At 43.3% G+C, this 12,201-nt stretch overlaps 1 protein-coding gene across 2 annotated transcripts; it reads left to right on the top strand.

Annotated features, from left to right (window-relative positions):
* Positions 1–2,135: 2,135 nt before the first annotated feature.
* LOC134212992 (uncharacterized) lies at positions 2,136–5,251 on the top strand. 2 transcript variants are annotated; one of them, XM_062691418.1, is made up of 2 exons: positions 2,136–2,608; positions 4,945–5,251. In XM_062691418.1, the coding sequence occupies exons 1-2, from the start codon at positions 2,314–2,316 to the stop codon at positions 5,139–5,141; spliced, it is 492 nt and encodes a 163-aa protein (XP_062547402.1). In that variant the 5' UTR covers positions 2,136–2,313; the 3' UTR covers positions 5,142–5,251. The 2 variants fall into 2 exon arrangements, 1 of the variants encoding a protein (XP_062547402.1); XR_009979380.1 differs by lacking the exon at positions 4,945–5,251 and adding an exon at positions 3,649–3,801 and having other exon boundaries at positions 2,140–3,392.
* Positions 5,252–12,201: the final 6,950 nt, after the last annotated feature.

Below are 12,201 nucleotides of genomic sequence, written 5' to 3'. Positions count from 1 at the left end.
AACCTTATTCTAGTCTTGATTTGCATTTGAACTTCCCCTAAAATTTAAAACATTCGTTCAAGTTCATTGTTCAAGATTATGTAGCTCATAACTGCGTTAAATACTAGTTATACCTTCCGGGTGCGATGAACATACATAAATATATTTAATCTTATGCCAATCTTACTAGAATACTATAAAATATGCAGAAACCACAAAAAAATATTATTGGCCACCACTTTGCATGGAGCCGCCCCATTGTGCGATACTGCCTTGCTAAAATGTGCGAGTGCCCATCTGCTGTCTAGGCGATGCTGCTGTTGCTCCACATGTCCAGGTCAGAATGAAAGAAAAAAACAGCGTTTCGTCATGTTATGCCTTCTCGGCACACCCAGCGGCAGCTCATTCGCTGGTGTCTGCACCAATCAGAACATGATAAAGGAATGATACTTGACTTGTTTGTAACATTTCTTTTATACCCAACCACTCCCAAAAATGATATATTGGTGTTTTTAGTGAGCTCTACTTTAACTTTCTACATAGTAATAGTACTGTCAAATTTGTTTTTATTTAATATGATTTTATTATCATAAATATTACCCGTAACAGAACTTTACAAACCCACCCACCCCCCATACATGCCGTAATAAATCCCTTGTTGCTCTTTTGGGATTTCAACTGGATTGAGCAAATTTCGGCTAAAGCTGTAGTTTTTAACCAACAAATACAAGTTTTTATCGACAGCTGCAGAGATTTTGTTCAACAAAAATAGTTATCTGCCCCAGTGTGTCCTGGATGAAGCGGTGCCGCACGCCGTGTCCGAAGCGGAATACGATGTAACTTCAATCCAGCAAGCGTGACAGAGGGGGGAGGAGGGTCTAGAAACCTCAATAAGTGGTGGACGTCATATTTGAATCGCCTCTAAGTAACAGCGATTCAGATTTTAAAACATTTTTACAATATGTTGTGAATTTTGTTATTATGTTAGATGCAAGCAAGGTAAGAAAAAGCTAATCCATTTAAGTATTAGGGTTACTGCTCCTGGACTTCATCTCATAGCTCCGATATTGGTCCTACGAAAAATAAAGCAACGAAAAGGTATTTGATTTGTTTATTATTTTTGTGATTTTTTTCAGCAGTGAGCATGCATGTTAGCAAAAAGAAGGAACGAAATTGGTGCCGTATTTCTTTGTTTCGCGATGAGATGAATATATGTACAGTAAGATTGAAAACGTAACAGTTTCCCTATATAGGTATGCTGCAAAATGTGTTGCATATATGTACAGTAAGATTGAAAACGGAACAGTTCCCCTATATAGGTATGCTGCAAAATGTGTTGCATTGGGGGAATTAGTAATTGAAAAATTATCAAAAATTCAAATCAACTTTATTCCATTTTTCCCCGATAGAATATTTTAAATTAACCCTTATTCGAAGGGTGGAATGTAACCTAACTTTTGGTAAAGAAAAATCCGAGGTGCATTGAAGTTACATAATATTCCGCTTCAGACACCGTGTGTGCTGGTGATGTACTTCAGTACAGGTTTGGAACAAACTCACCAGTAGTATTTTGTTCGATGAACATTCGCTAGTGCGTGAGAGAAACTCTCAGCTATAAGGGGTGCTTGCTTGTATAATAGATGTTGTCACCAAATCTCGGATCCCCTCCCTATTTTAAGCCTAGAACTTTACTTTTGAATGACCCCTAATGCCGAGGAGAGCCAAAGGTGACTGAATATGACATTTTTTAAAAGACGTGCCATTTCACTCCGCTCTCCCACTGTCGGTAGCAATGTTCAAATTATTTTGACGACTAAAGGCTCCCCCAAACCTAAGCGATTTCATCGCCGCGACGGCGACAACTAGTCGCCGCGATTCTATCGTTGGGTCGCTGCAGGCAATACTCTATTTACGCTTCCATACCAACGGCGACAGAATCGCTGTCGCCAAGCGATAGAATCGCGTCGCGACTGTCGTATCGCGTGTGTTTGGGGGAACCTTAATACGAGCTCAGTGTAGTTTAGGCCATACTACTACAGAAGCGAAGCACATAGAAGCGGCGAGTAGAAAAACCTGCAATTTGATATGATGCTGTCAAGGAATGTTGGTTCTTACACACATACAAATATCGCACGATGTTTTACTGATTATTTGTACCCGTCGTTTGCCTGAGTCATTTGGTGTTGTTTTTTTCGCACTTTCGGTAGCACATTCTAACATTAGATTCATACCCGTCTTCCAAACTGATTGTATTTAAAATATCTCGAACAGAAATTGTTAGTCAGTTAAAATCGAAACTGCAGACATCATCAAACGTGTTTTAAAAATTCTAAAATGGAGAACACACAAATTACAGCGAATGTGATGTCCACGGAGGACTCAGTGATTCCTGGAAAAATATTACAGTACGAGCAGGCCGTTAGAAGCATCACCGGGACGAAGCTTCCAGAGTTTTCGGGGAATCCCGAAGAATGGAACTACTTCCGTGTGTGTTTCGAAAAATCGACTGCAGCTTGGGGATTCACCAATGAAGATAATCTAATTAGACTGAAGGACAGTATAAAAGAGCCAGCACTTGATCTCGTACAAGGGCTACTCACGCATCCGAACCTGGTACCAAAGGCAATGAGTGAGTTGGAAAAAATATGTGGAAATTCGTGGTTTCTTATTGTTTGTCGCTTAATGGATATAGCACAAATGGAAAATCCCGATCCCAAGAATAGCTTTTCCTGTACGCAATTCGCACGTGCCATATCACATCTGCAATATCTACTGGATGAGATCGATATTGACGATAAAGACATACTAGACGAATATCTTGTTAAGTTCCAATGCAAACTAACTCCAGAGTTATTAAGCGAGTGGACTAAACGAAAAAAGTTATTAACGTTAAAAAATTTCTGCGAATTTATTAAGGAGAGATTTTCAAAGGATAGCATTACATGTTTCATAAGAGCTTTCAATAACAACGAATCTTCTCAATCACAACCTGATGCCAAAAAAGCGTGTTCTACTACAATGGTTGAAAAAGGATGCAACACAGTTAAAATGACATGTTACATGTGCCACAGCTATGAACATCCATTATGGCATTGTCGCGATTTTAAGCAGATGAACCTTAGAACTCGCACATTTTTGGTTCGAGCATGGAAACACTGTACCATTTGTTTACGGGATCATTTTACCGAAGAATGTACCAGCAGCATTCGTTGTAATGTTGGAACATGCCGCGCGAAGCACAACGGTATGCTGCATGTTAACGAGATGGGACAATTCGAAATAGGGGACGACATTGACCTGTTCTAATTTCGAAAGAGTGTATACAGAATTTTTTGTTCAATTATGAATGAAATCTTGGCTTATACAGAACTATTGGACTCTTGGCAATAATATAGCCTGAATAAATGCAGACGGTAAGGGTTTATACAATATTTGCATTAGAAGTAAGCATTTTGAATATACTAAAAATTTATACAGATGTGTCGGCAGCACTAAATTGATTTACGACTTCCGACGTTTTACTTTTAAACTTTCTTCCGACAGCATGACCGTCAAAACAAAATTTGAGCTTGAATCGACTTCCGAATTTCAATTTAGTGCCAGCGACAAAAATAAGCTCGATTTTGCTAGAGATAACACTGCTGCATATTTATTTTATTTTTCCGTTAGAATTTCGCCGGAAGTGGAACCAGCTGCCAGTTCATCAGCTTCGAACAGAAAGTTTTGTACTACATACACAATATACGAAACGGCAAGCAAATCTAGATAAGTTGTATATTCTGTAGAATTAAGTTGAAATATATTTCTTTTGAGGCAAGATCATTATGAGTAAATAAATCATGTTCTGAATTCCCTGACTTCAGAGGCGCATCCACGTTTCATGTCGTGGGTAGGACAAGTAGGGGAAATGCCGATTGGGGCAACGCATCTGGTGTTGGAAAATCGATGCACATTTTACATGTAATAAATTCCTAATATCAAAAATGTAGACCATTAAACAGAATCCTCAAATAATTTGTGAAATTTTCTACGAAATTCAGGACAAATATTGCAAGTATAATAAGCAAACATTTCGTAGTAGCTAGTTGCTCTTTGAATGGAAACGAAGATGATCACATCACATCTAATGAATAATGAGAGGAAAATTAATTCGATGATCATTGCCATAAAAGACCAACAAATCAATCCTCTGTACGTCCATGATTGTTATCTGAGATGGTAATTTGTAGTAAATCGCCATGAAAAGCGACAAAATATTTCATTTTACGACACTACTACATGACATAAAAGGTGTTTCACGGTGTTTCACTCAAGCGCACATAAAAAAAACAGCGCGCACTCAATTTGTTTCGCTTGATAAGGGAAAGCACATTCCATTACGTACTCCACACACTATAGTAGTTTGTAAAGCATCGCGATCATTTCGACAGAAACGACGAGTACTACATTTTTTTTTTAAATCTTCATTAATGTGTTTTTTTATTCTACATATTAAGTTCAACAACGAAAACGCGTACTACAAGTGACTAGAGGAAAAAATAGCCCACACATTGTTAGACCGGTGTCTGCTACGCACTTACTGTAAATTGGTTCAAAAATTATTGGAGAAATTCTAGGGAATTATAAGTTTATCTTAAACTGTGGTTGTAATAGTGATCTATCTTGTGCCAAGTACTAAACTCCAAACAACGATAAGCTGAAAGAGTTTTACCATAGACACGGTGCTCGAACCATTCTCGTTTATGTGGGAAAATCATGATAATCAATAGTTCAACAGACCCACAGTTCAGGACAAACCTGTAAGAATTGAGTCCCTGAGGAAGGTTCCAAATGGACCGAGACGTCGGGAAAGATCATAATAGTGTTCTGATTTTGTCAAGACAGGTGGCTCTGTAGCCTTCTACTGTTTGTCCATTCGACCTCTTATCTTTTCGCCTTTATTCATTCGACCTTTTTGTCCCACAGCTTATCCTGCGATGCTTATCCTGCGATTTTCGAAAATCTTTACAAGGTTCCAGCAGATGTCACTCACAAATTTCTCCAGATCTGGATCGGTTCCAAGCAATTATTACACACTTCTTGGACTCGTCATTACTTTCAGAAATATCTATGGGACGATTCATTGCAAACTACTTGGAAATCGTATGAACGTCGAAGAATAAATCTTATGGGGAGCTCAGAATCCCTTTCGGATTTCAAAAAATCCTTTTGTATTAATCTTAAAAATTTCGAATTCATCTCATTTTTAGATTCATGGAGTCTTAAAAACAATCAGTAAATTTTTTTAGGGTCCCACAAATGTCTTTGATTACTACTTAAATTCTGATTAACTTTGAAATCCCTATTTGCTGACACTCTGGTTTTGCCAAACAATGACTTCAAGACAATATTTTCAAAACGACTTACGACGACTCTCCCACGCAAACCAACACCATCAACAGGTAGCGGAATCTTTCACCTACCTATTGAGGGTAAAGGTTTGCGTGGGAGAGCTATCTGATTCGTCAAATCATCGTTTGAATATTTGTTTACAAAAGCAGATAAGTAAATTTTGTCTTACTACTTACTACTACTACTACTACTACTACTACTACTACTACTACTACTACTACTACTACTACTACTACAGTCAAACCTCCATGAGTCGATGTTCCATGACTCGATATCGACACATGGAAGCAAATTATGCCATATTAAAAATATTATCTGGGTTACTGCGATGGTCCCTCCAAACAGCTTTTCAAAGATTTCCCTTTCCACATCTCGATATTTCTATGAGTCGATGGTCCCTTGAATATCGACTCACTACTACTGCTACTACTACTTCAAGAGGCCCGGAAGCCTCCTTTCAAGAGGCCCGGAAGCCTCCTTTCAAGAGGCCCGGAAGCCTCCTTTCAAGAGGCCCGGAAGCCTCCTTTCAAGAGGCCCGGAAGCCTCCTTTCAAGAGGCCCGGAAGCCTCCTTTCAAGAAGCCCGGAAGCCTCCTTTCAAGAGGCCCGGAAGCCTCTTTCAAGAGGCCCGGAAGTCTTCTTTCAAGAGGCCCGGAAGCCTCCTTTCAAGAGGCCCGGAAGCCTCCTTTCAAGAGGCTCGGAAGCCTCCTTTCAAGAGGCCCGAAGCCTCCTTTCAAGAGGCCCGGAAGCCTCCTTCAAGAGGCCCAAGCCTCCTTTCAAGAGGCCCGGAAGCCTCCTTTCAAGAGGCCCGGAAGCCTCCTTTCAAGAGGCCCGGAAGCCTCCTTTCAAGAGGCCCGGAAGCCTCCTTTCAAGAGGCCCGGAAGCCTCCTTTCAAGAGGCCCGGAAGCCTCCTTTCAAGAGGCCCGGAAGCCTCCTTTCAAGAGGCCCGGAAGCCTCCTTTCAAGAGGCCCGGAAGCCTCCTTTCAAGAGGCCCGAAGCCTCCTTTCAAGAGGCCCGGAAGCCTCCTTTCAAGAGGCCCGGAAGCCTCCTTTCAAGAGGCTCGGAAGCCTCCTTTCAAGAGGCCCGAAGCCTCCTTTCAAGAGGCCCGGAAGCCTCCTTTCAAGAGGCCCGGAAGCCTCCTTTCAAGAGGCCCGGAAGCCTCCTTTCAAGAGGCCCGGAAGCCTCCTTTCAAGAGGCCCGGAAGCCTCCTTTCAAGAGGCCCGGAAGCCTCCTTTCAAGAGGCCCGGAAGCCTCCTTTCAAGAGGCCCGGAGGCCTCCTTTCAAGAGGCCCGGAGGCCTCCTTTCAAGAGGCCCGGAAGCCTCCTTTCAAGAGGCCCGGAAGCCTCCTTTCAAGAGGCCCCGCAGCCTCCTTTCAAGAGGCCAGTAGCCTCCTTTCAAGAGGCCCGGAAGCCTCCTTTCAAGAGGCCCGGAAGCCTCCTTTCAAGAGGCCCGGAAGCCTCCTTTCAAGAGGCCCGGAAGCCTCCTTTCAAGAGGCCCGGAAGCCTCCTTTCAAGAGGCCCGGAAGCCTCCTTTCAAGAGGCCCGGAAGCCTCCTTTCAAGAGGCCCGGAAGTCTCCTTTCAAGAGGTCCAGAGGTCCTCCTTTCAAGAGGCCCGGAAGCCTACTTTCAAGAGGCCCGGAAGCCTCTTTTCAAGAGGCCCTGAAGTCTCTTTTCAAGAGGCCCGAAGCCTCCTTTCAAGAGGCCCGGAAGCCTCCTTTCAAGAGGCCCGGAAGCCTCCTTTCAAGAGGCCCGGAAGCCTCCTTTCAAGAGGCCCGGAAGCCTCCTTTCAAGAGGCCCGGAAGCCTCCTTTCAAGAGGCCCGGAAGCCTCCTTTCAAGAGGCCCGGAAGCCTCCTTTCAAGAGGCCCGGAAGCCTCCTTTCAAGAGGCCCGGAAGCCTCCTTTCAAGAGGCCCGGAAGCCTCCTTTCAAGAGGCCCGGAAGCCTCCTTTCAAGAGGCCCGGTAGCCTCCTTTCAAGAGGCCCGGAAGCCTCCTTTCAAGAGGCCCGGAAGCCTCCTTTCAAGAGGCCCGGAAGCCTCCTTTCAAGAGGCCCGGAAGCCTCCTTTCAAGAGGCCCGGAAGCCTCCTTTCAAGAGGCCGGGAGGCCTCTTTCAAGAGGCCCGGAAGCCTCCTTTCAAGAGGCCCGGAAGCCTCCTTTCAAGAGGCCCGGAAGCCTCCTTTCAAGAGGCCCGGAAGCCTCCTTTCAAGAGGCCCGGAAGCCTCCTATCAAGAGGGCCAGCATCCTTTCAAGAGGCCCGGAAGCCTCCTTTCAAGAGGCCCGGAAGCCTCCTTTCAAGAGGCCCGAAGCCTCCTTTCAAGAGGCCCGGAAGCCTCCTTTCAAGAGTCCCAGGCCTCCTGTCAAGAGGCCCGGAAGCCTCCTTTCAAGAGGCCCGGAAGCCTCCTTTCAAGAGGCCCGGAAGCCTCCTTTCAAGAGGCCCGAAGCCTCCTTTCAAGAGGCCCGGAAGCCTCCTTTCAAGAGGCCCAAGCCTCCTTTCAAGAGGCCCGGAAGCCTCCTTTCAAGAGGCCCGGAAGCCTCCTTTCAAGAGGCCCGGAAGCCTCCTTTCAAGTGTCCCGGAAGCCCGTTCAAGAGGCCCGGAAGCCTCCTTTCAAGAGGCACAGAAACCTCCTTTCAAGAGGCCCGGAAGCCTCCTTTCAAGAGGCCCGGAAGCCTCCTTTCAAGAGGCCCGGAAGCCTCCTTTCAAGAGGCCCGGAAGCCTTCCTTTCAAGAGGCCCGGAAGCCTCCTTTCAAGAGGCCCGGAAGCCTCCTTTCAAGAGGCCCGGAAGCCTCCTTTCAAGAGGCCCGGAAGCCTCCTTTCAAGAGGCCCGGAAGCCTCCTTTCAAGAGGCCCGGAAGCCTCCTTTCAAGAGGCCCGGAAGCCTTCTTTCAGAAGGTCGAAAGCTTGCAATAGTCATAAAAGTTCTGAGAGAAGCTTGATGAATAAACTTAATATGAATTGGAATTTTTTATGGAATTATGGACATTTCAGCCAGCTTTATGGAGAGCCATTAGTTTTCAGGTCAATTTTTCATATATACTATTAGTTACGTTTATTTTTATTTACAGCAAAAAGGAGGAACCTCAATAAATGCAATTTCGTATATCAAGATGCCCTGACTGTCCCACCCAGGAATATTCATGCGTTGGACATGTCCTACTTGTCCTCCCCACTCCCGGCGCCACAGTCCGACTTATATAACTGACAATATGACTAAAAAAACACATAAGATGGAACAGAAGTATCCATTATTTTGCGTGTTGTTATGGAGGCCAAGTGAGTCCCTTTTGGCATTCAAGAGGTAGAAAATATTCAAATATTTTAATCAATGTAGGCAATGTAGGTCCTTTTTTAACATGGGAGAATGCATTTACGCACAACTCAGTACACGTGCTTAGTAGTTGTGAAACATCCACATGGAAGTTTACTGGAATTTGGAGCTCTTTCAGTCTATGAGCTCACCCTGAGCTCCGAAATACTACCCCCCCCCCTCCCCCGGAACTGCATTCCTGCATTACTCATGTACTCACTCATTCACACTCACACAGGCACTCATCCCATGTCAGGCTTACTATGTTCGCTCTGACACACCCTAACGCTCTCTGACACGCCACTTGAGGCTCACTTGGGTGCTCTCTAGAGTGATTCAAATTTTGACTTTTTCGGTTCCCTATGCTTGAACGATTGTATTTGCCATTTGAATGGGCCTCTTTAACTTTTAGCTTAGTTTTGATGTGATTTTATTGTGCACGCGTCTTTTTAAGTTTGTATGAAAATAACTGTGGAAATCGCCACTTATGTGAAAGATGTTCCTTGAGGTGGCCCATAAACTATTCTAATATTTTCAACACATCGACTTACTAGTTTCAAAATATTACTATATTATTTAAAATATTACATTCATAATAGTTCATAAAATATTTTCTCAGATAAAAATCAGTTGTTGTTGCGAAGTGATCTAATTTTGAAGAAAACGAAAGTGCTTATTATTGATTTTGATTTTATTTTTTTACGTGTTAAATTGAATTACGCACGATTCAGTATTTCCTAAATAACTTTTCTTTCCAGCATCAAATCGTCTCTCAACAGACGAATTACCTATATCCGATCAGCATCGTTTAACGTCCATGTTACATGGCCGTTTAAAGCCACGGAAGAATCGGCGTATTACAAAGCGAAAATTTCGTTTTCGTTCGCAGACTACGGACTTAAGCTGGTTGTAAAGTTCGTAATAAGCTGTATTCGCAGCTGCAATACGCCTTCATACCTTGCGGGTAACATCATTATCGCTTGTCACTAGAGTTACAAGGTACACATACTCTTTTACATCTTAAAATGTTTCAACATCCAGCACGACTTCACTACCACCACCACTTATGAACTCCATTTATTTCCAGCGGTCATGTACTTCCTTCCAATCCTCGCTATATCCCTCTTAAAAGACAAAAAATCTTCCACGACACGACAATCAATTCTGATAATATCGATAATATCGATTCGATATCGTCCGCAAAGCCCATGAGCATATGTCATCTTGCGATAATGGTACCACTTCTTTGCACACAAGCTCTTCTAATCTCTCCCCCGAGCGCTATATTGAACAATAGATTCGAGAGTGCAGTGGCTTTTTGTGATAAAGTCTACATGTCCAGAAAGTTTCATTGAAATCTCCGAATACGACTTGGTAATAAAGGACACAAAAAAAATGCGCCGAAAGTTCCGTACAGAAATTGTATAAAATTTTGGCATATACAATTTCTTATGATTTTAATACAACCATTGTATTGAAATCTTACAATTTTGTATTATTTTTATATGGTATCTGTATGAAAAGCTAACTTTTCGTCTTCAATATTTTTGCAGAACTGTAGGGTAACTGTCCTATTTTGGACCCCTAGAGGAAGTGCATCCCAATATATGCTTATATCTATTGAAATACAGGTTCGATATGGGCGGAAATGACACCATTTCAAAGATGAAAGTCTTACTTATGAAATAGAAATTCGAAATGAGCTTCAGTTATTGATAAATCAGTAAAATTTCCCATTTTCTGAAATGAAAATATTGTTTGTTTTGGACAGTGCAACACATTTTGGACACCCCCAATTTAGCCTCTGCAAAGTCGAATTTCTAATTTACCCTGGTCAATTGAGCCGAAACCAAGTCTTATCTTTCGATTGACATGCATCAATGAGAAGATTTCTGCGTTTTAAATTCACAATTTCGACAAAAACTTATTGTGTACGTTCTGAGATTTTCAGTGATGTATACTTTTAAGCGTAACGCATTGTAACGCTTGCCTTCTTGAACAAACTAATTTCCTCAAAATTTCATCTAAATATCGCTTTTTCGGGAAACCAGGGAAACAGATGCTGAACAATATAAATTTCCTGAAGCCAATGGGGGAATTAGCAGCGGCATTGTTTTTAGTTCAGAAATCAGAAAAATGTCGCCAGGAGGGTCCAAAATATGTAGGGGTCCAAATCAAGCTTGTTACCCTATATGTCAAGAATTACAACATTAATTAATTTTTTAGGTGCACATTGTACTTGCCACACAAGATACACATTCAGGCAAGTAGCGGGCAAGCTTTCAATCAATAATTGTGGAGATGCTAATAGAATACTCCCACAGGCCGGGCCAAGTTCTGTTAAAATGCAGAGCCATTAAAGAACAATCAAAAATGCTTGACGAGGTGATCTTCACTCGCCAAATTTCAATTTTCATAAACTCGAATCTTACAATAAGCATAAATTAATTGAATAATGGTATTTATTTACCAATCAGTTTCAATTTTGACTTTCTTATATGCTTCTTATCTTTCCAAAAACACGTGAAAAGCACCATCAATATATTTAAGTCTAGTCAAGGCTGTAAATCAATGATGTATTTTTTATCCATGATGACTGTATCACAATGTCAGCAAAATTAAAAGAAAATATAAATAATGAACCGACTTCCGAAATTAACATTCCTGATGCACATTATGCATTGGGGTCCCAAGATTTCATCATGATCACAAAGGCTCAAATTTCAACCGATTGTGTGTGTGTGTGTGTGTGTTTTTTTTTCTTCCTAAGCAATGGAGGGGGAATCTGCTCAACAGACATCCTGGGTTGGACGTCCAGGAAGTGCGGCAGACGAGGGAGGCAGGACTTCATCCCCGACCCGCTAAGCCGTTTCCATTACCGCCAAGCCCATCGTCCCTTCGGTACAACCAGAAAGTAATGCTTCAAAGGGGGCCAGTGCACAACGCACCCTCGAGGTTAACTGCGTGTCCTTGCAGCATCGAACATCGTGACTCGCTTTTTTAGAAGAACACCATGGTATTGTGCCAGCGCATTGCCGGCTTTCCAGGTGGCCTTACCACGCCCTATGTCCTCGGAAGGTGGGAAGGGTCGACTTCGCGATGATGCTGCGTGCACCCCAAACTGACCTCTCTGCCGACGCGGTGCCTACGCCTATCCCAGCCTTGACGAGGACCCCTTTCTGTCCTCGGGCGCGAAATCCGCCCGGTTGACCGACGCCGCGACGATACCATGTTATTCCTCGCGCGGCCACTTGTTCGATAAAAGGATCGAGTTCGACCACAGCCGACTCCGAACCCTTGGTCATCCTCTTATTTGCGCCTGAACTAGCCATTCCTCGAGTCCACGCGCCACCTTTTGTGTAGCTGCGAGATGATTTGGACGATAGCCAGCGATAAAACGGCGTTCCAGCCAACTTCATCTTTACACATCCTCCGAACTAGGTTGTCCGGGGTAGTGTCCAGACCACATGTGGCAAGCATGTGGTCACGCATTGTGCGAAAACGTGGGCACACGAACAACACGTGTTCCGCCG

The sequence above is a fragment of the Armigeres subalbatus genome, chromosome 2 (assembly GCF_024139115.2).
Source record: "Armigeres subalbatus isolate Guangzhou_Male chromosome 2, GZ_Asu_2, whole genome shotgun sequence".
Classification (NCBI taxonomy): Eukaryota; Metazoa; Arthropoda; class Insecta; order Diptera; family Culicidae; genus Armigeres; species Armigeres subalbatus.
Note: the sequence above shows the minus strand (reverse complement) of the source record. Positions and strands in the feature narration are given on the sequence as shown.